At 40.9% G+C, this 26045-nt stretch overlaps 1 protein-coding gene across 4 annotated transcripts in view; it reads right to left on the bottom strand.

The window, feature by feature from the left end:
• LOC137147547 (L-threonine ammonia-lyase-like) overlaps positions 1-26045 on the bottom strand; it is a 78548-nt gene that overhangs the window by 17809 nt on the left and 34694 nt on the right. For 2 of the 4 annotated variants that reach the window (XR_010918247.1, XM_067539816.1), the window contains exons 1-5: positions 19181-19598; positions 14732-14758; positions 9012-9354; positions 3451-3567; positions 2217-2458 (exon numbers count right to left, since the gene is read on the bottom strand). Coding sequence is in view for 3 of the 4 variants with exons in the window: in XM_067539816.1 (XP_067395917.1) it covers positions 2217-2458; positions 3451-3567; positions 9012-9354; positions 14732-14758; positions 19181-19302 (851 nt within the window). In the remaining variant the exon portion in view is untranslated. Of the gene's footprint in view, positions 1-2216; positions 2459-3450; positions 3568-9011; positions 9355-14731; positions 14759-19180; positions 19599-26045 lie in introns of those variants that run through there. The other 2 variants (XM_067539826.1, XM_067539841.1) reach the window with 1 other exon arrangement.

Raw genomic sequence — 26045 nt, 5'->3', positions numbered from 1 at the left:
CTGCCATAATATCATATTTCCATCCTGAATCCATGCATGGAACGCTTCCTGACTGAGTTAATGCTAGTCTACAGCGAGTGACTAATTGTGCACTGAAAATCTATACTTTTTACTTTTCAGTAAATCTGTTAAAAAAAAAAAAAAAAATCAAACTAGAGATGGAGGAACCAATTCGGAAAGGTTTAAGAACCCTCTTTGTTGCACCTATTTTACCATGTTCATTTGAAAACAATACTAACTCCTTAATTCTTTTTGTGTGCGCATATATTCTCCCATTTTAAACCAATGTCCCCTAGATCTGGCTCGTCCAATGCCCTCAAACAGATAATCATTCCTAAGTTTATAGTAATCCTTAGCTAATTTAAATACTTCAGTCATGTCACCTCTGAATCGCCTTCTCTCAAGACAGAGTCCCAGTTTTGTCAATCACGCCGCATATGTAAGACTCTCCATCCCATTAATCTCTCCTTGCCTTAAACTGTATTCTGCCCATTGTAACCACACTTTTCTTCAAAAAAGGACCCCACTACTTCATAAAGTATCAGCACAGTATGCTTAGACTTATATAATATGCCCTCCTTCCACAAGCCAATATTTTATTAGCCTTCTACACTGGCGCACACTGGACTGAGAATTTAACAGATGGGTCTCGCAAGGTATCTAAATCTTTCTCCTCTTCCATATTAACTAATTCAGTGCCACGTAGATGGTACTTCGCTTGGTCATCCCTTCTACCAAAATTCATCCCTTTGCTCTTAGACACATTAGATTTCATAGTTCCGCTCTCACCCTATACAGCCAAATCAATATCAGTCTATAGAACAGATACATCCTTCTGAGTCTTAACCGTTCCCCCTCTTTCACCAACATGTGATGGTCCCAAGTGGGGCAGCTTCTTCCTAATGCACATCAGACAGTGGTTAGCAGGCGAGATTATACTTTAAGTCCCCCTCCCAAGCAGTCCAAGCTAACATGTCCACTGCTTGGCACCTACCCACATGTTACAGGGTCCAAGTCCTGGAGTTATACCTGCACAAGCCCATTAGGGCTGCAGCTACATCCTCAGTCTGCTCAGTGGGAAAGGCGTAAAGGCCCTCAGAGGGTAAAGGCCATTTTTGTTCATCATCTCCTGCCCAGATTTCACAGGTTGGCATCAATAGCAAATCTGTGAATGGTCTCGTCTCATACTTTAAATGCTTTTCTTCTGTCTGTATTGTGGCAGCAGTTTCTCCATGGAGTGTGCAATGCGGGGCCTGCTGCTGACTTGTTGCTAATAGCCCCTGCTGTCTAGTGAACACCTGGTTGCCTCTGGCATCTCCTTGGCCTGGTGCTCAAGTAACTGGTTGTTCCTTTTTCTGGACTGGATGGCAGGCTGTGGTTGGAAGACTTATTTACCTTGGCCTGGGAAGGGCTCCCTTCTTGCTGCTCCCAAGCCCTTGGCTGCAGTTTCCTGGTTACTCTGGTCCCTGGCCCTTACGGCCACCGACAGGTGGCAACAGCAGCTCTCTAGCCACAGGTCTGAGTCTATAGCCATGGGTAGGGTGAGGGATCTTATTCTAAGATGCTTCTCTATGGTTAGAGTCCTCCCGACTGCATGTCTATAGATAGAGAGGCAGGCTTGTGAGCTCTTACAAGTTGGAAAGCTGCAAAAGTGAAGCACCTAGTGATGAATAGTGCAAAAAGTGGCCAAAAAGAGGAGTCACCTGGCCAATCTGAGCTTTAACAGATCTGAATTATGCCAAGAAGCAATTTAGTTTTCCCACATTTCTAAGGACTGCTCCCATAATGAAGGATTTGCAGGATGGTACTTGAATAGGAACTCTTCCACCATTTTAATATTAAATGGTTAAATTTGAATAACCGTATACATGCTGTCTAGCTAAAATACTTCTACAAGGCAGCAGTGGGAAAAATAGGGGTGAAACATCACATCACTTTTGAACCAGTCCAAAAGCGGAATGCAAATTCCAACCAAAGCCACCAAATTTGCCTCATCTGGAGACAAAACCATGCACAATTGTTAAAGATCATGGGCAGACCAGAAAAATGAAGATGCAAGTCCTGATTCTCATGAAGTTTGTCCCAGGCTCTTAGGAAACTCAGTGAAACTTTTGGTGAGCAAGGGTCAAATTTTCCGGTTGTAATAAAATAGGACACCAAATGGGTTTTATAGAGTTGAAGACTCTGAACATTGATCTGAGAAAACTTCCACTTACTCTTCAAGGTATAGATAGCCATTCTCTTGAGCCAGTCTCCTGGCGTGCACCTGGGAATCCTTGGCTGTAGTGCCATAGGAGATAACCAGGGCACCATACTCGCGGCATATTTTCACTCTGGCTGGCGATGTGCTGATAGACATGATGACAAAAACAGGAATGTGTAGTTCTGAGGCATGGTATGCTACAGCCATGGAAAAGTTACTGTCAGACGCCACTATCACTCCCTTTCTCTGCTGATCCTGCAAAAAAACACATTTGTTTATTCTAGATCACACAGTATCTCAGAAAATGGCAGCTTGGCCACACAAGCTTGCAAACATTAATGGTGGACGATTTCAGTCTTCAAACTGTCCTGTGCTGGCCTTTTTTCATCTTCTTCCCCAGTGTTACATTATCAAGGTATGACACAGATATACAGCATATGCATCTCTGTGGGATCTAATGGCTTAAAACACAGGACTAGGAGTCAGGAAATTTTGAATTTGAAGCCCAGCTCCAGCACTCCCTAGTCTCAATCCTTCTCCCACTGAAATCACAAGAATCCTTCCACTGATTTTAATAGATACAAGATTTGGTCCCCGTCTTTGCCCTTCAGAAAAATCACTTGGGATTTCTGCCTCACTTTCCCCCTCAGTAACATAATGATGCAGAGGAGCTGTAAAAATTAATGCTTCTGAAGTGCCCTTTATAAGTTAAATATTATTATTTCTTCTACACAAAGTTAACACACCTTATACAACAGGGGAGATAAAATCAGTAATCAGATACTGCCGGAATTCATTCCAAACCATTCACAATCCAGGTTCTTCTCTCAGAATCCACAACTCAATCTGATTTCATCATCACTCATAATTGGGGATTTCAATTTTTTTTTTTGGTTAGTACAATAGCATATGATATGCATCAAGACCAACTCATTCAAACACCATGGATAAGCTCTGAAATCTACACACGACAAAACTTTTCCTTCAATTATTCCCATAAGAGTTCATGAAAAAATCCTGTTGATTTGTCAAATGCAAAGATATAAGTAAAATGTTTTAATTTATTTACAGGCATGTCTATATTGCTCAACACAGCAGTATCTGAATACCTAAATGAAGAAATATAGCAAGCCTGTGAAGGTTTACAGAAAATACAGTTATCTTTAATTTTTGCAGCTTGAAGTTGCACTTTAGATTATAAAGAACAAAACAATTAAACTTGCTTAGAGTTGGATAATTTGTCATACCTGCTGTAGAGATGTTAGTAGGTAAAGCACCCCTCGCTCCTTTACAGATCCTGTGTACTGAAGGAACTCTTTCTTTAGATAGATGTCCATTCCATATTGCTTTGAAAGTCTAGAGTACTAAAACATAAGAAAATTATTATGTTGCTGTGGTATTTTACATGCCTGCATCCCAAGTCAGTCTTTTGCTTGCTTTATCAGAGCACAATCATTAAGAGAATAAAAGAGAAGTATTACATATTTCCATTAAGGAAGCATATATGATCATGTGATGTACTTTACAAGATTCTTGTGATTTATGTAGATCATCCCAAACAAACTGTCCATAAAACCTTTACACTGCACCATTATGTAGTCTGTACATGCCACATATTTTACAGCAAAAGCTAATTCAGGTATTTTTAAAGTAATTCTTAAAAGACGGTTATAAGTTTTATATTTCACTTTCTTTCATGGAGCCAATTTACCTTAAAGTTTTTTATTGAGTGAATGTTTAAAAAAAAAACAACAAACAGGTAACCCATAAAGTTAAAGGGACAAAGTTATAAAACATCCAGGGACAATATGCAGGTTATCGGGGGGCACAGGGTGTGATTGGAAGTCAGGGGAGAACAACAAGGGATAAGCTGCGGGATCCTGGATGGGGGGGGGCGGTGATGGTGTGGGCGCTAAGAGAAACAAGGGGATATATGGGAATGGGGGAACGTTACTAAGTATGTGGGTTACGTTGGGGGTGTTTAACAAAGAGAGCAAAGAAGTCCATACAAAGTGGTGCATCCCTCATTATGTCCAATGCTTTATCACTCGCCGCGTCCGTTGGTGTGTCCCCCACCGCGTCCGTCATGGTGGTGGTGGGTTGGGTCTGTAGGTCCGGAAGAAGGGTCCTGTGGTGGCGCTCCATCCCTCTCCTCGTGGTATGGCCGGTGGCCAGTGATGTGCTCGATGTAGATGTCCCGAGACCACCGGATGGAGTCCGACGCATGAGGCGACGCATGAGCTTGGCGTAGCGCCGACTCACACCGCAGGCCCAGAGCACGGGCTCGTTGCGGGGGTCCCAGGCGCCCAGGGCCCCGACGATCAAGGTGTGGATCTGGACCTCGTAGCCCTGAGTCCTCAGGGTGTCGGCAAGGGGGAGTATTTCTTCTCCTTGCGGGCTCGGGCAGCATGGAAGGCCGGGCTGCGGTTCTCAAAGGGGACCGTGACGTCCACCATGACGATCTTCTTGTGGTCCTCGTCGGTGATGATGATGTCGGGTCTCTACTACACATGCATCATTTCTCACATGGATATGGACACCACGTGCAAATTTGCATGTATTTTATATCAACTTTATTGTATAAATAGTACACGAACAAAACCACTGCACTTGCCACTGAAATGCCGTCCCCTGGGATGAATGTGGCTGTTATATAAACAGCACACAGCAACTTCACAAAACATGATCTGATTTTCACTGACTTAAGACGGGGAGTAAAGACTATGGGTTTGCAGGAACAGGTCCTATTTTAGAATAGGGAGTGAACAGGGGTTTTGTTATTTTAAATATACAGCATGACAATATATATTAAATCCGTGTGTGTGTGTGTATGTTGCAATGTATCATACTATATTAATCATGACAACTAAACAGTTTGGCAAGATATTTTGTGGATTGTTGGACTTTTAAAGTGCAATGTAATTTATGGAAGTCAGAAATAGAACTATTTCTTCTTAGAAATTAATTCAGTTAAGCTGTTTTCAGATGCTTCTATAACTCAGGCCACATCTACATGACATGTGAGGGTTGTGATTCCCTACTCAGGCACCCATACTTGCACTAGCTCTCACAGTTAGCTCTTTGTGAGGTTGCACACTACACATAGTAGTGCAGCCATAGCAGCAGCACCATACACTAGCTGCCCTGAATACAAACCCGCCCATCTGCATTATGTGGTAGGGATGTGATTCCCAGCTCGCGTAGGTTTATTCACACAAGCTCAATGAGAGCTAGCATGAGTAAGTCTGTGAGAGTGGGGAACCACACCCATAGCTCATAGTATAGACATAGCCTCAGTCTAATTGATATTTCCAAGATCTTTGGGTGGATTAGAAAATCAGCATCCATATCTGGGGCCAGATTTTCAAATGCATTTTTGAAAATTTTGCCGTATGGGTCACAATGGGAGCTTTTGGTTGCTGAGTTGGAAATCTGGCCCATAGCCTCCAGCTTTTAAAGCACCTAGCATATGAATAAAAATATGTGGCCCCTTACCCCAAACAATTAAACAAACCAGAAATAAAAGGAAAAGGGGGCAAGGGTTTCAAGTACAAAATCATGTGTTTGCTTTAGGGATTCTTGTTGGATTTGTCCATTCACTTTTTTAAGGCATCATCAGAACCCAAGCTGAGGAGAAAACAGCTTTGAACACACAAGTTATGTTGCTTGGGAAAGTGGCCTACACACTTTTCATTAGGTCATTCTTTACCATGTGCACAATGTAGATGGGCAGCATGGCTTTAAAAAACCTGTTTCTAATTGTTGGCGCACAAACATTTTAACTATTAGGCCGCCCCCTACTTCAAAATTTCTCCTTCAGCTTTTCTGTGAGGCATCCACATATACACACAATATATGTGCTACATATTCCTCATAACAACAATAACTCTCTGTTCCTAAATCTGCCCCTGACCTGTTTTGTGCCTAAGGTTACCAACTCTCCAGATTTGTTCTGGAGTCTTATGAATTAAAGATTAATCTTTAATTAAAGATGTCATGTGATGAAACCTCCAGAAATATGTCCAACCAAAATTGTTAACCCTGCAGTGTGCTTCTGTTTCCTTTCTTATCTTTGTCCTGTCTGTTCAGGACTGTAACCTGTATGGGATAGGGACTATCTCTTAGCATTTGTATATGCAGCACCTAGCTGTATATAACGCTTTCCATTTACTTGCACACCCTCTTTGAAAAATCAGGATCTTTATGGAAGATTTTGCTGCTCCCTGGAGAGATGTTAAAGCATGTTACTTTCTACCCTTCACATCATGTTACGCTTAAAAGGCCGTAATTTCCCTCAGGGGCTAAGGTAGAATATATGGCTCTAATGACAAGTGGTGCTTTGGAGAAGACATTCATTGGCGTGGAACATGATGGGTTTGCCTTTTTCCAGTTTGGCTCAAAGAGAAAACATGTTTAAAACAAATGGCAGGCAATTAGATGGCCCAGGGGACTGGTAATGAGATGGAGAACCTTTCACTTCTGTGTTGCTGGCTTCAATCTGTCCAACACCAGCTGTGATCAAGTCATTGCCACCTGGAGGCTAGCAGAGGAGTTGTACTGAGACCACCACCCATGCTCCCAAGTTTGTGCCCCAGTACACCTCCTTTGGCACAGGTTTCCACATCATGAGAAACACTGACACAACTGGCAGTGTCTGTAGGGAGGCAAAGGACTGAGGGAAGACTCAGATTTACAGGTGGTACCACGTGGTAAGGGCAGAGTCTTGATAGCAGAGCGAAGCTCTCACTACAGTCACTTTCGCTGAGTCTGTCGGGTTCCTTGTGGCTTTATGTCTTTTTTGGAATCTGAGCAGTAGCATTTTACACCGAGGTAAATGATTGTGCCAGGTGCATGGAAGTCGGGGCCCACACTATCAGTGGGCAAGGAGTGAGTGCAGCATCTCTGCTCCCGAAATTCAAAGAGAACTTGGCCTTTAACATCTTCTTAAACAGTTTTACTTCACTTGACAGGTGCCTTTTTCCATTCTTTTTTTTTGTCCTAATCCCCATCAGTTACGCTCATGTCTACTTTATAAAGAACGGCACTTACATAAAACCAATAGCTTGCCAGACCTTGTAGAGCATATGTGTTCCGTGAACTCCTGTGGCTTAAGATGCATTTTGGAGAGATTATATTAAGCAAAACAACTATTCAAAGCTGCAGAGATTTTTAGGCGGATAGCCAAAATCAGGGAGGAAACAGTAAATTATTTACATATTATGTACCCTGCACCAAAAATTTAAACTCAGCTCTGGCTTTCTTTCCTTAATGCAGTATTAAATCTGACTATAAATACTAACTTAAGTTCCTGAGCATAATGAAACATGCAGAATCCGTACACCCAGCTCACTGGCTCCAATGCAGATGTTTATCTACTCTTCCTGGAATGGTCTCTGCATATAAGCAAAATCTTGACATTTCTGTATCAGTGTTTAGTTAGGCACCGAAACTAAATGGCAGAGTCAGAGAAAATGGAATAGAGTTCTCAGCAGAACAAACAGGGAATACCATGCAAATTAACCAGTCCGCCTTTACCTTCCACCATTCCCACTAATGCCTGATTTACCCAGTTGTTTGCACTTCTGCAGAGATGAGGTCTCAGTCACTTCCATCAGACCTACTCCACTGAACACTTGCATAGAAAGTGTTAGGAAACCTTAGCTATGGGGCATCCTGCCACTGCTCTGGCTAAAACAGACTGACAAGACAGGACATGATGGGAGACTCAGGGGAAAAGGGTGGCTTAAAATAATTTTTCTCTTTTAAAAAAATAATCTACTTTTCCTATTATCTTTTTGTCTCCCTTGAGGCAGTGTGGAATGGTTAGGGAGAAAAATAAGGGAGTAAATATTGTGTTCCCTCATGTTATTTCAATCCTTGGACAGTGGAAATAGTGAAGAAATACCTGACCCTTGCTTCGTTGTGGCTCCTTAAATGTCTGAGGCAAAAATCCCACCAAAAACACATGAGAGAGAGAGAGATAGCGATCCTGACCTATGCGTGCTTATTCAAGTTTACCTAGATAGCAAGATATTTGGGATCCTAAGAACCTCAGATATACAACCCTATAGAAAAGGCAATATGCATCTTGCGCTCCGTACTCCCCCTACTTGCTGCATTCTACCTGACAGCATTTAACCCTGTATATATAGAGCCACTTTTGCTTTCTGGATCCCATGATGTTCAGTCCCCATTTGCACTGGCTCCAGCTTCACTGTAACAGCCCAGCATGCTGGAAACACCACATCAACCCCAGAATATTGACTTTATGATCAAGCAGTATAATGAGTCAGATAAGTGCTTTATAAAGGATGCAGCAAAGTTTTACATAATTTCCATTGGCATATTGGTTCCTAATAGTTTTATTTTTTAAGTGGATTACACAGTCATGTGTCACCAAATTTAAGTCTGAGGCCCTGCTGAAAAATGCCTGCCTGTTGTGAAGTGGAGGATTTATATGCTGAAAGCGCTGACACAACCTTCAGTATAACTTTGCTGAAAGGGACACAACAGCATGCAGTTTACTGCTACATAAGTGAAAGGATACTTATGGCAAGTGTTTTTCAACTGGGTGCATAATGCAATAGTAGCTTCATTCTACAGGTCACTGTAACCATTTGAGAATTTAGGACGGTGAGAACACAGAAGACTAAATTAAATAGTAGCTGATGTCAGCTACCTTGCTGGAAGGATCATAGTTTTAGAGAGACACATCTGCTGCTACTACTGAGTGTTCCCCGGTCATTTCTGACCAACTCCCATAAGACGAGAGAGATTCATAGAATGTAAAGCATTGTGAACACCATACCATGCAGGGGGTTTTCTGGACACCGCTCTGGATTTTGAAAGCTGCAGCACTAATATCTTCAAATCGAATCAGTTTCTTATAGGTTGGCTGGCCGGTTCTTCTGTTTGATTGAATGACTGGGTCAAGGGCGTCTCTGACCAATTCCTCATTACGGCTCACGATCTTCATTTCCCAGGTCTTCACGTCCCCATTCAGGTAGTCCTCCTCCCCAAAATCTTTCAACCTCTCTGGGTTGATGGATGGCAGCTGCTCCCCAACATGGCCATTTCTATTCGGCCCATCTTTACAGCAGTGAAGTTCACAATGTGTTGGGGCATCTTGTTTCTTCACTTTACGGTCACCCCTAAGAAAGCATGAAATAATCTTGTTACAAAGCAATGGAAGTCTGGATGATTAAAAGTTTGACATCTACTGTTTAAGGAGGACACCACCCCTTAGCGTCTCTTTCACTTGCATGCCTCAGACAGAGAAATTATGTTATTCATGAACTACCACATTGCATGTGTATAGAGAGCTCATGCAGCTAGCCAGCTAGCACAGCAGCAGCAGCAAACTGGGCATATTAACAAACCAAGCAATTATCATTCCCTTGCTAAGGAGTATGTACCTGTGCACAATATTGAGCTAGATTTTCAAGAGTGCTCAGCACCAATAGCTCTCATTTGTTCAATGGGTGCTGAAAAATCTGACCCTGTATTTGCTGCAGTACTGAAGTCTGGAAATAGGCAAAACGGCTGTGACACAGCATTCCCTTAAAGCAAATAACAGCAGTAATGAATTTGATCTTATCACATGCATCAGGTTGCTGCTCCTCTGTTCTTAGATACTTGCAAAGAATGCTATTTGCAGCCATTATCTAGCACAGAGTGGGCTGACTGCAACAAGGGCGAACAACGATTATGTCTGAACATGAAGCTAAAGGACGACAGCTCTAAGCCCCAATTTAACATTCTGTACTGGATAATACACTTGAAAAGTGGGGAGAAATAAAGGGAATTCATCCTTTGGGACCCATGAAGGAAGAAAAAAAAAAAAAAAAAAAGATGACAACTGCAAAAATGCTAAGACACAGGTTGTGCCAGTGGATCTATAGTCTCTTATTGGTTTCTCTAAGAGATGTGCACATAATGCATAAATGTAGCTACATAAATTCATTCATTCCTAAATATATATAAAAAAAAAGTAAATTAGCAAGTCACCAAATCAGCCTGACAAGCCATTAACCGAGCCATCTGTAGAGCCAAATTCAGCATTCATTTTCCTTAGTAACACCCCCCTGATTTCAAAGGGCTTCATGAGCAAAATATGACTTAAGTCCCAGGAAAAAAGTATACATTTTAAAATATTAACAATTAGTTGCCTAGGTAACAGTGATCGTGATATGGTTACATTTATTTTGTGCAAACAAAATATGGCATCCATCAGTAATAGGGCCAGTTTTTGAAAGCTTAAACTGACTGAACATAAATTTAAAGTTTGAAGTTTTAACAAAAATTAGGAATTGTTCAAGGACATCCTATTGGATGTTCAAAAACACCCAATTCCACAGACATCAAAAAAAGTTAGACTGGGCAAAAAGCTATCCTGGTTAAAAGGAGAGGCAGAAATAGCAATAAAAACAAATAATCATATATAAAGAGGGGAGTAAAATGGAATAAGTTAAAAAAAATGTAGGCAACTGATAAGGGATGCTAAAAGAATAAGTGAATACCAGTGGCCATTAGGGTTTAAAATAATAAGGCAGCATGTTTTAAACATTAGAGAAAAAACCACCAAGACCTAGGTCAGTCATAGATTGCTAGATGCTGTGAAATAAGACTCAGTGTCCTACCAGTGAGGGTTATTAAACATTGAAACAGCTCACCCAAGGTGAGTCCTGCATTTTGGTTGTGGTGGTTTCCTCTGGCCTTGGAATCTGTAAATGTATGAATCCTGCTGTTCATTCTCTGCCTTCATGGGCCATAGAGAGCAGGAAGATCTGCATTGCTTTTGTCATGCTCATAATACTTGGAGCTCTAAATTATGACAATGATGATAATCAAATTTCACGCCTGAAGACTTCAGCTGGTTGCCAGCAGGAGTCAGGAAGGAATTTTTTCCCCCTGCTGCACAAGTGACCAGATGTATTATGGGTTCCCCCCCTTCCTCTGAAGTATCAAGGACAGGCCACAACTGGTGACCTGACGCCAGATGGAGTAGACCAGTGCTCTGACTTAGGAAAGAGGAGTCTCTGTACCAACAGCGTGGCTAGTTTGTCTTGCTCAAGGTCTAATCCCATTGCCAGATTTGGAGTCAGGAAGAAGATTCCCCCAGGTTGATTGGCAGGGACCTTGGGTTTTTTTTTTTTTAATTTTGCTTTGCCTTCTTCAGAGCCTGTGGTGTGGTTCATCTTCTGGGATCATCTAGGCATCTCTCATACCATCAACTCCCTGTCACTGAAGGGGCCTTGGGCACAGGCAGCACCTTGGTCTGTCCTGTTCTCTGCCTGTGACACACAGCTCTTCAGTCTCCTGAGGATTGGAATGCTTTAATCTAACTCAGGAGGTCGGGCCCAGTACAGGGGTATCTCATCCGGGTGAAATTTAATGGATTCTGATATACAGGAGGTCAGACTAGAGGATCTAACGCTCCTGCCTGGCCATACACTCTTCCAGTTTATAGTTTTATGAAGTACTCAGAGATACTATGGTCTAGTAGATCGAGCTCTGAACTGGGAGTGAGGAAGAGATCTAGATTCTGCTAGTATCCTGCTGTGTGAATTCAAACAAGTCACAGCACTTGTGTATATGTATATCTTTCCCTTCTCTCGTGCTTTGTCTTTCTAGTCTATTTAGATTGTCAACTCACCAGGGAAGATACTGCCTCTTCTTAGGAATTTTTCAGTGCCTGATACAATGGGGCCCCAAGATTGGTAGATACATCAGGGTACTACTATAATGCAAATCAATGCAGAAATAATGAATCTGTGGAGCATATCCAACCATTGCCTGGACTAGCTGCATTCTCAAAATTACATCTTAATTTCACTCAAGACAAATTTTCCATGGGAACTGCTAAGTCATATTAGCAAGGCTAGTTTTAGGCTCTCTCTTTTCTGGATGGTTTTTTTTAGTGGAACGAAACTAGAATTCCAAAATGTTATCTTTACAAGTTATTCACTGTAGATAATAATGTGCATGAATTTTCATGTGCATCAGTCCCTCTTACCAAATAAAAGCCAAACTTCCAGAAACCCTTGGAATTTAGGAAGTGACTTATGGAGGGAAAGAGACATTAAACAGAACAACAGCAATTAGAAAGATAGAGAATAGCTCCCTTGTTCATATTCTGTGGCTAAAAGAGATCTAATAAAAGCCGAACTCTGTAGTTCAATAGCTCAGCCTCACTAATATGAAACAGCATTTGCCAGGTTTTTAAAAAATATATTTTCAGTATCCGATTTCACCATCCTTACCAATAAAACCTAAAGGCTGTGGTTATTTTCTATGGTCCTGGAAGATTCCCATGTAATTCAGGTGGCCATTGATCCCTGAACATGGTGACCGGTACGGCCCCCTAACTTTATGTTCCCAAATTGGTGCTGTACATTCCAATCACTTTCAACCAGACCTTGGCATACTTAGAAGCAGTTGCTCCCTGGGTAAATCCCCCCAACCCCTTTCCTGAGCTGCAAAGCCCTGTGCTTCCCCCAATACATTCTTGTTTGTTCTACTATGTGTCTTGGAGGAGGAACGTTTAGGGCAGTTAAGAAAAAGAGTTTTGTTATTTTGGATGCAGTACTGTATTAGCACAATCAATTGTGTGGCAAAAAGATCCTTAAAAGGGCATTTTTGTCTGAGAGAGAGAGAGAGAGACGACTACTTCCTACAAAAACTCTTTCATCTCTTCAAAAATCCTCATTAGAAAAGAGCAACTTTAATCATCATTTTTCTAGGCAAGACTGGATAAAACAAGTGTGTCTTGAACAAAGTCTGTATTGACATGCTTCTAATTTTGCTGTGTTGAAGTTTGTGTTTTAAAGAGTCTTCTCACGAACATCTTACAATTGCCACATTCTCAGAGCACAGATTGTGTTTTTAAACGAAATGCTCTCCTCCCATGAGCTTATAGCTAATGGATTTCTACAGTTAAGTTATTTGAGGGCTGGGAGTGGGGGTGAGCACACACGAGCATTCCATAAATGACTTTAAGCACGTGGAGTTAGTCCTCATGCACGACGGCTAGCTCAACACAGCAGACCAAAATGGCTCCGACAGGAGTTGCTGCAATAAGTTGCAAAGTCCCACAAACGAAATAGCCGGTTGCACTCCTGATGTAACAGACTAACATCTCAGTCCTATTCTTCTATTGCTATTAAAGAAACCACACCACAAAATCTCTATCTATTAGCTAACTCATGTAGAACTAAGGCTATGATGGGACACCTCCCATCATGCATTCATGCCATCAAATGATTTTTCCTCTACACAAGAAACTGCTTAATTGGCAGAATGTGGGGTTTGGTTTGGTTTTGTTTTTTTAACCTTATTCCTGGATTTCCTTGTTTTAGCCGAGGAGAGATGGAAGGGGAATATATCAGACTCTCAGACTTTATCTAGTCTATGGTTTCAATGGCTACAGGAACATTGGGCCAGATTGCTTCCTGGCATGATTCCATTGACTTCAGCAGTTACTCCAGTTTACTTTGTCCACACAAATGTCACTATGTTACTACTACCAGTGGGAAATTCTTGCTAAAGAGGTCAGCAGCTTCATCGCCAAGGATGCAGCTTCAGGTTATTGTATGTTCTGATGGTCTTATATGCATTTTTCTTATCCATATATGCACTTTTTTGGTCTCACCAGTTAATACATTTTTTCCCTATAGAACCCATCTGGATGTGCTACATACCTATTGAGAGCTCATAACAGTTAATGCGTGTATAAAAACATATGAACAACAGTCTGGGCAATGAAAAGTAGAAGCATGTCTTGTCATGCACAGTAACAACAAGGGGTATATGATTTAGTCATCAGATCTAGAATTGAGCAAATCATTGATTTTTCACTTTGGTGGCCCAGCCAGAAAACCAAAAAAATATTGACCTATTTTGAACTGAAATTGATTGGTTTTGTTTTTTCCTCAACAAAAACACAAAAAAATGGAAAAACAAAAAAATCTGTTCCGGTCAAATGAAGTATTTTAAATGTCAATTAAAAATTATTTCAAAATCAACTGTCAATTTGAAACAGAATTTCAAAACAAAATATCAATTCAAAATCAACATTTAGTTTAAAAAATGTCATTTTGAATTAACATTTCATTATGAAAATATTTAGACAAAAATGTCGTCAACATTTTCATAATGAACTTTTGAAATTTCCAAAGTTTTTGTTTTCATGGGTTTTTTGGCCAAACTATTCCCAGGTGAGGTCAAATTCTCAAATAGTTTCAGTGTTGTGGAAAAATATATTTCTCAGTGAATTTGTTATTCATGGGTAAAAAAAATTTGCTCAGCTCATGAATATATTCCTCACATAATAGAAAACAGGCTGTTCTTTTCAATAGATTCTCCTAGAAAAGCTCAGTGAATGAGTTTCTTTATTTCCATGTGACTCTCCAGCACACACATTAAACAAATATCCAGCTGTCAAGTTTTATTACATGCCTATAATTCATGCCATTTCACCTTCAGCGTGGTTAGTAAAAACAACCATGCAAACATGGTTTATAAACCTACTTTTTTGTGAACAGCTGTTCAGCATAGCTGGGAGGGGGGGAAAAAAAAGATCCATATGGAGACATACCAAAGATAACGAAGGAACTAAGAAATTATTTACTTGAGTGTCAATGCAGCTGCATGATCAATGTTTTGAAATATGCTTTTAAAATGATAAAAAGCAACTGCTTGGAGTGAGTTGTGTCTTTTTGTTTGTCTGCTTTCAAATATCTCAGTGTTTTACGAGTAGTATTTGAGGAAAAGAAAATTGTGCACACTTGGTTCAAACCACAACATTGCCTTTTTTGTTTCAAGGAGGAAAGAAAAACCCACTTATAGCTATCTTGCAGTAACAGGTCAACTGGCTAACCTCTGCACTCAGATGCAGCATATATGCATAACTGCTAAATGAAACCAATGGGCATTGAATGCATAACAGAGGGCAGATTCTGACCCATTTGGCAGGCTTTCCTTCTACTGCAAGGGGAGCTAACAGAGTATTTATGGGCAGAGGTGACAGAAGTATGGACATCTATACAAGAAGTCATTGTGCTGCTTATCTTAGCCCTGTGATGATACAGAAATGTAGCTATGGCTAGATGTTCTGTCAGTTTATCCTGTCAGTATGTTAAAATACCTCCCTGCAAAAAAATCCTCGCTTTTAAAGATAAAATGTTTAGGATAGCTTAAGAACATTCTAACTGGAAATTTATAATGTCAACCCATAGTGATATATCTTATTTCACTAACTTTTTACAATGGGCTTTAAATAGGTTGCATTTACCAAGGTAAATACTCCTGAAAGCACCCATCAAGTAAAGAACTGATATATTAAGAATAGGTATACTGTCCTGACACCACATTGATAGGTCAAAGTCAAGACCGTAATGCAAATCTAAGGAAATTATTTTATAGTGATATTATATAGCGAACCTCCCACTCCTAGAAGAAATATTTTATATCCCACTGTTCAAACTAGCAAATCTTGTGGATTCTGACATCTGGTACTAAGAAGTGAATAATTGCACTAGATTTTTGTGCTGCAGGGGCCAGTCAAAGCTTTAAGTACAGCTTACTAAAAAATAAAAGTGTACCTGTTGTTCTTGTACGTACATTGACGGTTACATTTTAGTTACTTGTAGAAATACTGTTTAAAAAAAGATGGTTATAACGTTTTCCAAAGAGCTTTTCTCAAATCAACATGCCCAATAAATCCCCATGACATCAGAAGCTGGAAAGGTTTAGATGATTTGGAGAGCCTGTCCCTTTGAACATTTAATATTCTGACACTCTAGCTGAAAGTGATGAAAATGACTGGCTGTTTCAGCCATTTATAATACTAGGGTGCATTAATTCTCCCTATGAATTTTTGTGAAATACTGTATTTCATTAACAACTTTCATTTAAGAAATTATGGACTCTATTATTGTTGAAGGAAAATTTGTTTATCCATATCCAAGATCATATTTCATTCATCTGTTCTTATGAGATCATTAGACTACTGGAAAACATGCTGGCTTATTTAGAGATTACTACTGCCCATAGTTCAGCATAGTTTTTGCTCTCATTGTATGATAAATTACAAATAGTCGCAGTATCTATCACATAACTGTGAGCACATTAACAAGCCTTTACTGATACAGGTTGTCACAGAACATTTCCTGCCTAAATATACTGAATTATCAACAGTATGGAAACAATATTGGAAAGTTGATATTTTTTATTTTGGTTATAAGACAATGGGTCAAATTCTGCCCTTAGTTACACTAACATCACCTGTCTGGTTTTAATGTGTTTTACCAGTATAATTAAAGAAAGGAATTGATTCAATGGACTGAATTCAGCCCTAGTATAAGAGGGTGAAACTCTGTTGACGTTAATAGAATTGCACCTGGTTGTCAGGGCCAAATTAGAGTCACTGGACAAAGCTTTCCTAACTTAGTCACCTAACTTCAGACACTTGAGTCCACTAAAGTCAATGGGAGTTGAGGTGCTTACTTTAGGCACCCAACTTATGAATGTTTTTGGCAGTGAATCTAACGTGGCCCCCAAGAGAAACAGGTGCAATTCCATTGGTAAGAACTATTCCAGCATGCTAGACACAAGGAGGCCATTTTCCCCCCATAAGGGCAATGGCTGAATATTCAGTCTCCTTAGGTGTGTAAAAGATGGTGTTGTGCAGGTGTTATTTGTAACCTACAAGAGATACCTCCATCCAGCTTTCCATGTTATTGTAGTGTGGCACCTTCTTCACTAACTACTGCTCAGCCACGAAGAAACGCCTGAACATGTTGGAGGACAAAGCCACCCCAGCCCTGCTGGATTTCTGACCACCAAGCCAGACAAACAAACACTGTAGAATATGGTCAACTGACAGGATCCAAGAACTATGAATTACGCTGTCTCCAGAGAGGGAGTTCCTTTCATGGAGGAGACTCTTTCATATTAGCTTGTGTAGTGCTCTTGAATATTTACAAGGGGTCAGCAAGGAATCAGAATGTTCATTTTCTTAAATGTGCCACAGACAGGAGAGCCAAGATTGCATTTCTCTCCTGAGGCACTGGAATTGCTAATACCTCTCTCCATTTCCAGAGGAAGTCTGGGCATGTCTTGGAAGCTGTCCAGGGATTTAGGCACCCAATTCCCACAATTCTCCTAAATCCCTCCGGCACTCTGGAAAGCCTCCCCCCTGAACAGACAAGACAGACCAAGGAAGAATTAGAATCATTGTACAGATGCGGAACTAGGGCAAAGAGATTTAAGTGACTTGCCTAGCATCACGCAGGAAGCCTGTTTCAGAGGTGGGAACTGAACCCAGATCACCCAAGTCCCACTCCTGTGCCTTAATCATTCATAACCATGCCTTAATGATAAGTTTACCTCTCTGCAGATTACATGATCTGGGAGATGGAGCTAAATACATCATGACCAGGTGGTTTAGCTAGAGTTTGTTTCAGTTAAAATAAACTAATGGAATCACCAAGCAGGGTAATCGTTTGGATACCACACATACAGCCGGCACATTTGCCTCACAGTTCATCATGCACAACGTTCTACAATTAATGGATGTAAAAGCTCAGGCCTGATGATGTTTACTGCCCAGCAGTCAAGCTGCAATATCAATTTCTATCTCTGTGTGCACGTAGCATTAGTGTCACTAGTTCAGCATTATCTCAGGCAGAGCCAAGTCAAACCCTTTATTTAGCTTCAACCTGACCAGCAGTCCTTTCTAACAGTCACTGTCTCCTCAGTCCATTAAAAAAAAAAAGCCACTGCATAAAGCCAGCTGTATTATCCCCTTAACAATTTGACACCTCCTTCATATGAGAATTAAAAATGTAGGGCCATGAAGAGTTGAAGTAGCTATGCTTTTTGTGTGGTTTGTTCCCTGTGAGGTTAAGGCCACAGTAATCCCCCAAAATCCCTTGAACGGATGGAGGCTTCTTCATTAAGAAAAGTCAAATGAGCAACATTTATTTCACTTTTCCAACAAACGCAGCCAGCCCTGAAGGATCAAAGTTCAATAGCTGTAAACATTTTTATAATTAAAAAATAAAAAATAAAATAAAATAAAATAAAATAAAATAAAAAACCTAAAATGCAGAGTTTGAAAACTTCTCATTTGGTTACCAATTTCCCATTAGCTCACGTGTAAGAAATGACAAAAACACCCATGAGAAGGAAGGGTGGTCTTGTGTTCGAGGCACTGGACTCAACTCTGGAGATCTAGGTTCTATTCCTGGCCCACTGAAAACTTCTTATGTAACGTTGGAGAAGTCTCTCTCTCTCTCTCTCCTTCCCCCCTTCCCTTGCTTAGATCCTCATTTGTAAAACTGGATCATGCTTTTGTCCATCTTGTCTGTATTGGTGTCAATCCTGCAAATGCTTAAACACATGCTTAACTTTGAGGAGATTGCAATCAGTGGGACTACTTAATATTAAGCATGTAATATTAAGCATTTTCAGGATCAGGGCCTTGGGTTGTAAGATCTTTTGGGCAGGGAACGCTTATAGCTGTCTGTTATGCAGCACCTAGCACAATAGGCCACTGATCTCAACTGAGGACTTCACACACTATTGTAATACAATAATTAATAGTAGACCATAATCAGCAGCACAAACATATCTTTAACATGCCATTAACACCAGATTCAACATATGCATATATAAATACGCATAAAATAAATACATCCCACAAGACTTTCATTTTTCAGTATTTCATTGATCACTTCAGGCCTTTTCCCCATCAGGATATTTACAGAGTTGTAAAATATTTGAACCCCATAGATAAGACAATTCAGTTCTCAGATGTACCAGCAGGACAAGTTCATTCCCAGTGCAGCTCCACTAATTGCAGTGCAGTGACTTCAGGGATAACTTTAGCCCACTAAGAGCTTTAGAAACTATTGGATAACGACGAGCACTGTTTATCTAGGGAACCGAGAATGAGGGGGGAGGGGGAAGCATTACCTACAAAGCAGAGCAAAAAAATACACGAAGAGGTGAAGCACAACTCCGACTACAGCATCATAAGGAGGCAGAAGGGATCCAGGTAGAGCCACAGCCTCAGGTAGAGCCCTGGGACTGTCCATCACTCCGAAGGGGGAGAAAGGAGCAATCTAGTTCTAAGTCACAGAGCAATATTCTCCAACCTTTGCCAGAAAGGATCATAGTCTTCCTCTTCCCTGGAGCATTCTCGGGGAGTTCTGTTCTTTAAAACCTTGGAGTAGAGAAACTGTGCCACAAAATTCATAGCAATTCCCGGCGTTTGCCAAAGCAGCTAGACCCTCCGGCAACTGACTCACTTGCCTTTGGAAAGTGCCACCCCTGTCAAGCCTGGAGCAATGTGTGCTCTGTAGGTGTCTTGCTGTAAGCAGCTCTTCAACTCCGGACAGGGCAAAAGAAATGACTTTGAGCACTGGCTGCCGCTATTTAAAGAGATTATTTCCCAGGCCAACCTGTCTCTGTCAATTTGAGTCAGCGGCTGGATTATACTCAGGTGACATTCAGTTAGCAACACACTTAAAGCTTTAGATACTTACTGCTTAGCTACAGAGCATGATCTTAGTTAGCAACATTGATTTCTGCAGAAAGAAGGAAGCAAGGAAAGGCTGCCACTTTCCTGAGGGATTTATAATGGTTTGTGAATTCACATTTTATTGAGACCTGGGCTTTATGTTACTTAACCCACAAGCCTAGGAAGCAGAGTTTAGCAAACAGGATCCTTGGAAGTCTGGAATCTGGGCTCTGAATTCAGCCATGAATCAGGAGCAGAGTTGCTGAGAGAGATGGGCTGCTTTGCTCTGAATTCCCTCTGCTCAGTGTCTTTATAGGAGAGAAAACACGACACAGCTCATTCAGGGAGAGCAGGAGGAAGAGCCCATTGGGGGGTAGAGGCAGAAGAGTGTGGTGAGATGCAGAGAGAATGCCTGAGCTCAGTTCTCATCCCTGCTCCAGAAGTATATAGGTGCTGTAAAGGAGCATTACCAAAAATCAGTGGCAGAGATCCAGGACTGCAAAGCTTGTGTGTTATTGGTGAGGACAGCTATATTAGGGACAGGGACTCTCACTTCTTTCCCCATGGACAGAGCATAAGATTTAGACTGTTTGGGAACCCCTACCTTACTGCAAACTTGTCAATTGTACCACCTCATCCTCAGCCATTTTTTCTCCCTTCTCTCCACAACAGACTGGCAGATATTCACCCCTCAGCCGTACTCCGCAAGTGGTGACACAATTGCAGCTCTCTCCTGCAACCCTCTGTACTTTTTCCCTTTCCCATTCTCCACTCATCAGCTGCTTCTGGTGGAGAGGAGGCCTCCACTAGGAAACATGGGAGGCCAGCCTACGGATGGTCTCACCTCAGCAGACTGCAAGGGCGCAGACACACAACATTTAGGTCAGTGGCTACTGCCAGAGCCTTCAGCCTTGTACATGTGGGCTAAGCCCAAGGCCTGTTTTATTAAGGCACAAGGAGAGAAGGTGAGTGGACTTTCAAGGAGTCATCAGCTGCTTTACCCAGAGAACATTTGAAGTGTGAGGGTGGAGTAGGTAAAGGATCACACTGCTCCTATTGATATAAACCAGAGCTCTTCATTTCAAGGTTCTGAGAAGGATCCTATTATTATTACAAGCGTTTATGAGGCACTCAGAACTAATTGCTAAGTACACTTCACATGGTTTCAATTAAAGACAAAAACATTTCCCAAGGCATAAGGAGCCCTGCAGCATTACTGCTCTAAGAGCAGAGATGAGGAAAACCTACACTAAATGCTAGGGGGAAGGGAGAGAGAAACTAGGACCGTACATTTCAGGTGTAACAGACCGACAGTCTCAGTGCTCCAGGATGGGATGGCACCACCAAGTTGAAAAACATTGTTGTAGATGCTGAAGACTGCTGTCCCCATTAAAAAAAAAATGCTACAAGCCAAAAAGTAATACTAATTCTCCGTTATATCACCTCTCACAGACAAGTTTCTCGGGAACGTATTTTTCTCTTTTAATACATGGGAAAGCAGAAGCAGAGAGGGTGACTGACCCAGAGTCACACAGTGAGTCAATGACAGAGCTGGGAACACAATCCATGAAGCCAACTTCTGGCAATGACCACATATCTTTAAGTTTGTACAGTGCCTAGCACAATGGGATCTATCTTTGGGACTGTAAGGTGCTACCATAATACAAATAGTAATAGAAAATCCTTAGAACTACAGCATTTTGCCTGGCAGCTCCAAGCCAGTTTAGCAAGTTGAGGCTATTCTGGGGAGAAACGCATTAAAAACTAAAACTACCATCCTGCAGAGACACTCTCCAACAACCACTTTGCTGCTAGAAGTCACTTCCACAGAGAGGTTCAAGTCCATGTCACGCGTCCAGACTGAAAGACTTGCCAATTAAATTTAGGCTGGAAACGCTGACTGAGCTGTATCTCAGAAGGCAGCTCTGCAGTACCATAATTGCTCCAAGATAACAATGGCCATGTTTTGAGCTGCTATTTCCTTAATGAAAGATAAACAGTTAAACACACCCTATTATTAGATGTCTTTTCCTCTTGTTCTTGCCTGTCAAACTTCATTGTCACTGAAAGCTTCTTATGCTCTGCCGTCTTTGCCTTGCACTGCCAAGACACACATTGGCCCTGCTTACACACACCACACCACACCCATGCATGCTCACCTGCCTTGCTTTCTCCTCTTTTGAAGCAACCAGGATTTTATAACCCTTGGTGGACACCAATTGTATTTTGAATGCCTATGTTATCTCCCTGTCCTTGACCTCTCTCTATTATCTCACTTAAATCCTCCCCACAGCTAGGCAGCCTTCATCTAGGAAGTTAATCTGGTCTTTCCCTCTCCCTAACATCCCTCTCCAGGAACTTCTGTTTCCTTCCTTTTTGTTACTACTATTATTGGAATGAGTCAGATTATCGTGGTGCACGCACTTCCCATTGCTATCCAAAAACCCCAAGCCTGTCTCCAGTGCTGAGTAGTAACTCTTGGGTTTAATAAGGAGGTACATGATTCCCTTTTTTTTTTTAAATTGAGACCGAGACCTGTCTCAGATGCTATGCACCTTTGACATAACATTAAAAGGTCAGAAATACCCATACAAAGATACCCCAGATAATTCACCTAATGCACATCAAGGTTTAGCAGAGCTGGTCAATTTTTGATTAATATTTTTAAAATCAGAAATTGGAATTGCATAAAAATGAATTTTTTCCACAAGAAAATTTTATTTGATGGTTTTTCCCAATTTCTCTTAACAGCTAAAACAATTTCCAAAAAAGAGATTTGTTTCAAAATCGTGGGTTTTCTTCACTGCAAACTCAAGCACAGGTACTTTCTTACTCTTCCCCATTATTAGAGAATGGTAAGAAAGCGTGAGAACAGCAGTGAAGATTTGAAAGTGTTTCAGTCTGAAAGTGTTACTAACAGACAGAAAGTAAGTAATATTTTCACCATTCAAAGTAATGCTTTGAAACACACAGATCACGGTATTGCTCACACAATAAGAAAGTGTGTGTGGACACTTTCCCACCTTTTCAAGATTTCCTACGGGAAAAGCAGAGTTAGTTTACGGAAAAAAGCAGAATTAGTTTAAGGAATTTGAATTCAGCTTAGTACAGAGATAGAATGAGCTTCAGCCTTTTATCCAAATGCAGATCTAGGTGGTGTGTGGCATCTTTAACTACAAAATTTATGTATAATCTGCAACCATGACGTATTGAGAGCAGAAGGGTTTGAAAAGGACTATTCAGAATGGAAAATGAAATTAGTTCATGCTCTTAGATCAACACTTTGCTATAAATATCCCTGGCCCTGAATAAGCAAAGCATTTAAGCATATGTTAACTTTAAGCAAATGCTTTGCTTCATAGGGAGGGTCTGGACTTCAGCACATACTTGATGCTTTGCTAAAGCAGGGCCTGAATCCAGTATAAACTATAGTATTTGAACTGTATTAATCCATATCTCCATAAGCGTGGACGACATGATAGTGAGGAATAAGACTGCTAAAACTATTTCATTGTCTTTTCAGGCTCTTCCTTCCCAGCCGCACCACAGCAAAGCCCTGTAACTGCTAGAGATGCTTTATGCTCACCTAAATGATCAAGTCAACATAGCAACAAAGCCCTGAGATTTGCCCCACAGCTGACAGAGTGGACACTGATGGTAGAAGTCATCATGGTGGGGTCACAACCCTAGCTTTCTTACACTGCCACCCAATGCAACTATTGTCAGTTGTTGTGAGGACATCTGTCCACTAGGTGCTACAATGACAAACATTTCATACAGTTCACTAAACAGTCTTTTGGTCACTACAGACCCGCAATGGATTTGAACTAATGACCTAGATGTGGAAGACTTTATATCCCATTAGCAATCCCCCCAATGAGCCATGCAGTTTCCTTTTTCAATATTAGTCCCAGTAAGTCAATTGTTTGCAAGCTTTAATAACTACCACAGTTCACTGAGTGACCTGCAAGGTGCTTTGTTCCCTGCTTGGTTCTGCAGTTCAGCAGCAAGCGGCACACTTACACTTCTACAGTACTATTTTAAGCTTGATCCAGATAACCCTTTACATGTAACCTCACAGTCTCTCTCTTGGATATGAATAACCAGATGACCCACAATTAGCTATTGTGTAGCACTGGTAAAGTAAATGGTGTTGGGGTCAATTATTTTGAACAGGTTCAGAAACTGGAGAAGAGCATGTCCTTTGGGATATGCCATCTCCCTAACCTCTTACCAGCAGAGTGGAAAGGGAAGTAGGCTATATAGAGAAAAAAAAAATCAGCAAATCGCCTAACTGTTCGGGGCGTGGTCTGTGTATGTATCTAAAGAACAGTAATATAACTTCCAAATCCACTTGCTACAATGATTTTGGATGAGTTCAAGATTCTAGCCAAATGCTTTAAAAAAAAATTAGTCGGCAATTACAAGGGCTATTAGGACTATTTAAAGGAATTACTAGACTGTTAGCCTCAGTAATATCCTATCCTATTGTATCCTGCAGTGAGTTGCACAGGATACATATTATCCCTTTCAATCTCTCCCTAATTCATTAACTCCTCCCATTGTGTGTAAGTAGTGCAGGGCTTTGGAGTCACACTTTTCTCAGACTCCTTGAATAGCTGAGGAAACATGCAAGCCCTAATTTTCAGTCTCCTTCAGTGAAACAGTTGAACTCAGAAACAGTTTTTTGATCATTTTTCAAATTTATTACCACTACATTTTGCTGATCCTGCATGGAATTTTTGTACCGTGACTTGTCTTTAAAGGCCAAGTATTACAATTCCCATTTCAGAATACATTTCACATGAATGCAATTAGTATTGTGATTGTATGGGAAGCAACAACAATTTTGAATCAAAACAATTTGAATAGGGCTGCCCAGTTAGGGCCTCATCCTACAGAGAGTCGCTGTTCTTCACACTGTTCAGAGTCCATGCACAGTAAGAACTGCAGAGCCCATTTCACTCAAAAGACTCTTAAGTACATTATACAAATCAAGTGACATACAAGGTCCATTTAGTCACCACTGAAATGTGGCCATCTGCAGGCCAGAATGCTGTTGAAGAACAACCAACAAATGAAGGAAAAAGCCACCTTTCACCATTGAAATTGTAATGGGAATTTAAATAGGCAAGATGTAATGAACCTGATGGCCTGGCCTAAATTCCAGCCTGAACACCACCCCTATCAAATACAAAACAATTGCCACAAGACCTTTAAAGGCCATAAGGGATCAAGATGTTACTTTTCAAATCTCAAAGCATGGTACTTCCAAAAACAGTGTTCCCTACCACACTGTAGCTCAGTACTGACATAATGGGAAGACAGCCATCACTTTCACCCTATGCAGCATTCTAAAAGCCTCCTATACATCTATACACTCCACACTTCATTTTATGTAGGGAGATCACAAATCAAGGTAGCATAACTATAGGTACATCTAGCAAATAGGCCCCAAGTAAAGCCAGCCTTCCATCAGAGATCCTTTACCAAATTAAAGAGGCAATCTTTTCCAATTACTTTAAACAATATACCACACCACTATATCATATGGTTAACATGTTTGGGAAATTTTATTCTGAGTCTTTAATTCACTACCAGTGTGACAAGTTTTACCTACTTTAGCATTTTTTGCCAATATCTGAGATGAACTCATCTTCAGGGTGGATGTCACATGAAAATTCTTAATCTTTTGCACGGCACATGAACCCTTACCTTCAGTGGAACTCAAATCAGGTGAAAAGATATAGACAGTAATAACCGATCACAGGACAGAACCCTTAGTCTTTTTATACAGATATTTGTGTTAATTCTTATGCACCTCAGCGTTATACTTCCTGACACACATCCAGTCATCAAATTCAAGTCTCTACATGCTGTATTGGACTCATTGAGCTACATCTTATTCCCAGAACAGCCTGCCCTTGGCAGTGACCACTCCATCCCTCCTTCTCATGAAAGGCATCCTAAGGCTGCATAATGCTTTCCACATGTGAAATAACAGCTTGCTTGTTTCACTGTAGCCCTTGTTTAGAAGGTTCTGTGCCGTCCTTTTTCCAAACAACACAAAAACAAACTCATCAAGTTGGCTTTTAAAATGAAAGGGGGAAAATTCACTTGCATGAAACCAAAGTGAACTCATTTTGGCAGCACAAGAGGTTGTTCTCCTAATAAATAAAGGACTATATAATTCAAGTTAACTACATTATGACATAAATCAAGGAAAGCTTTATTTATTAGGATGTGGTCAAGTTTTCCATTACTAAGATGGTGAGTAATATTGCCAACATAAGTGTAAAATTGCATGGGTGGGAACTG

Source organism: Emydura macquarii, unplaced genomic scaffold (genome assembly GCF_026122565.2).
Source record: "Emydura macquarii macquarii isolate MOO-44397 ecotype Brisbane River unplaced genomic scaffold, CSIRO-AGI_Emac_v2 contig_67, whole genome shotgun sequence".
In the NCBI taxonomy this organism is placed as follows: domain Eukaryota; kingdom Metazoa; phylum Chordata; order Testudines; family Chelidae; genus Emydura; species Emydura macquarii.
Note: the sequence above shows the minus strand (reverse complement) of the source record. Positions and strands in the feature narration are given on the sequence as shown.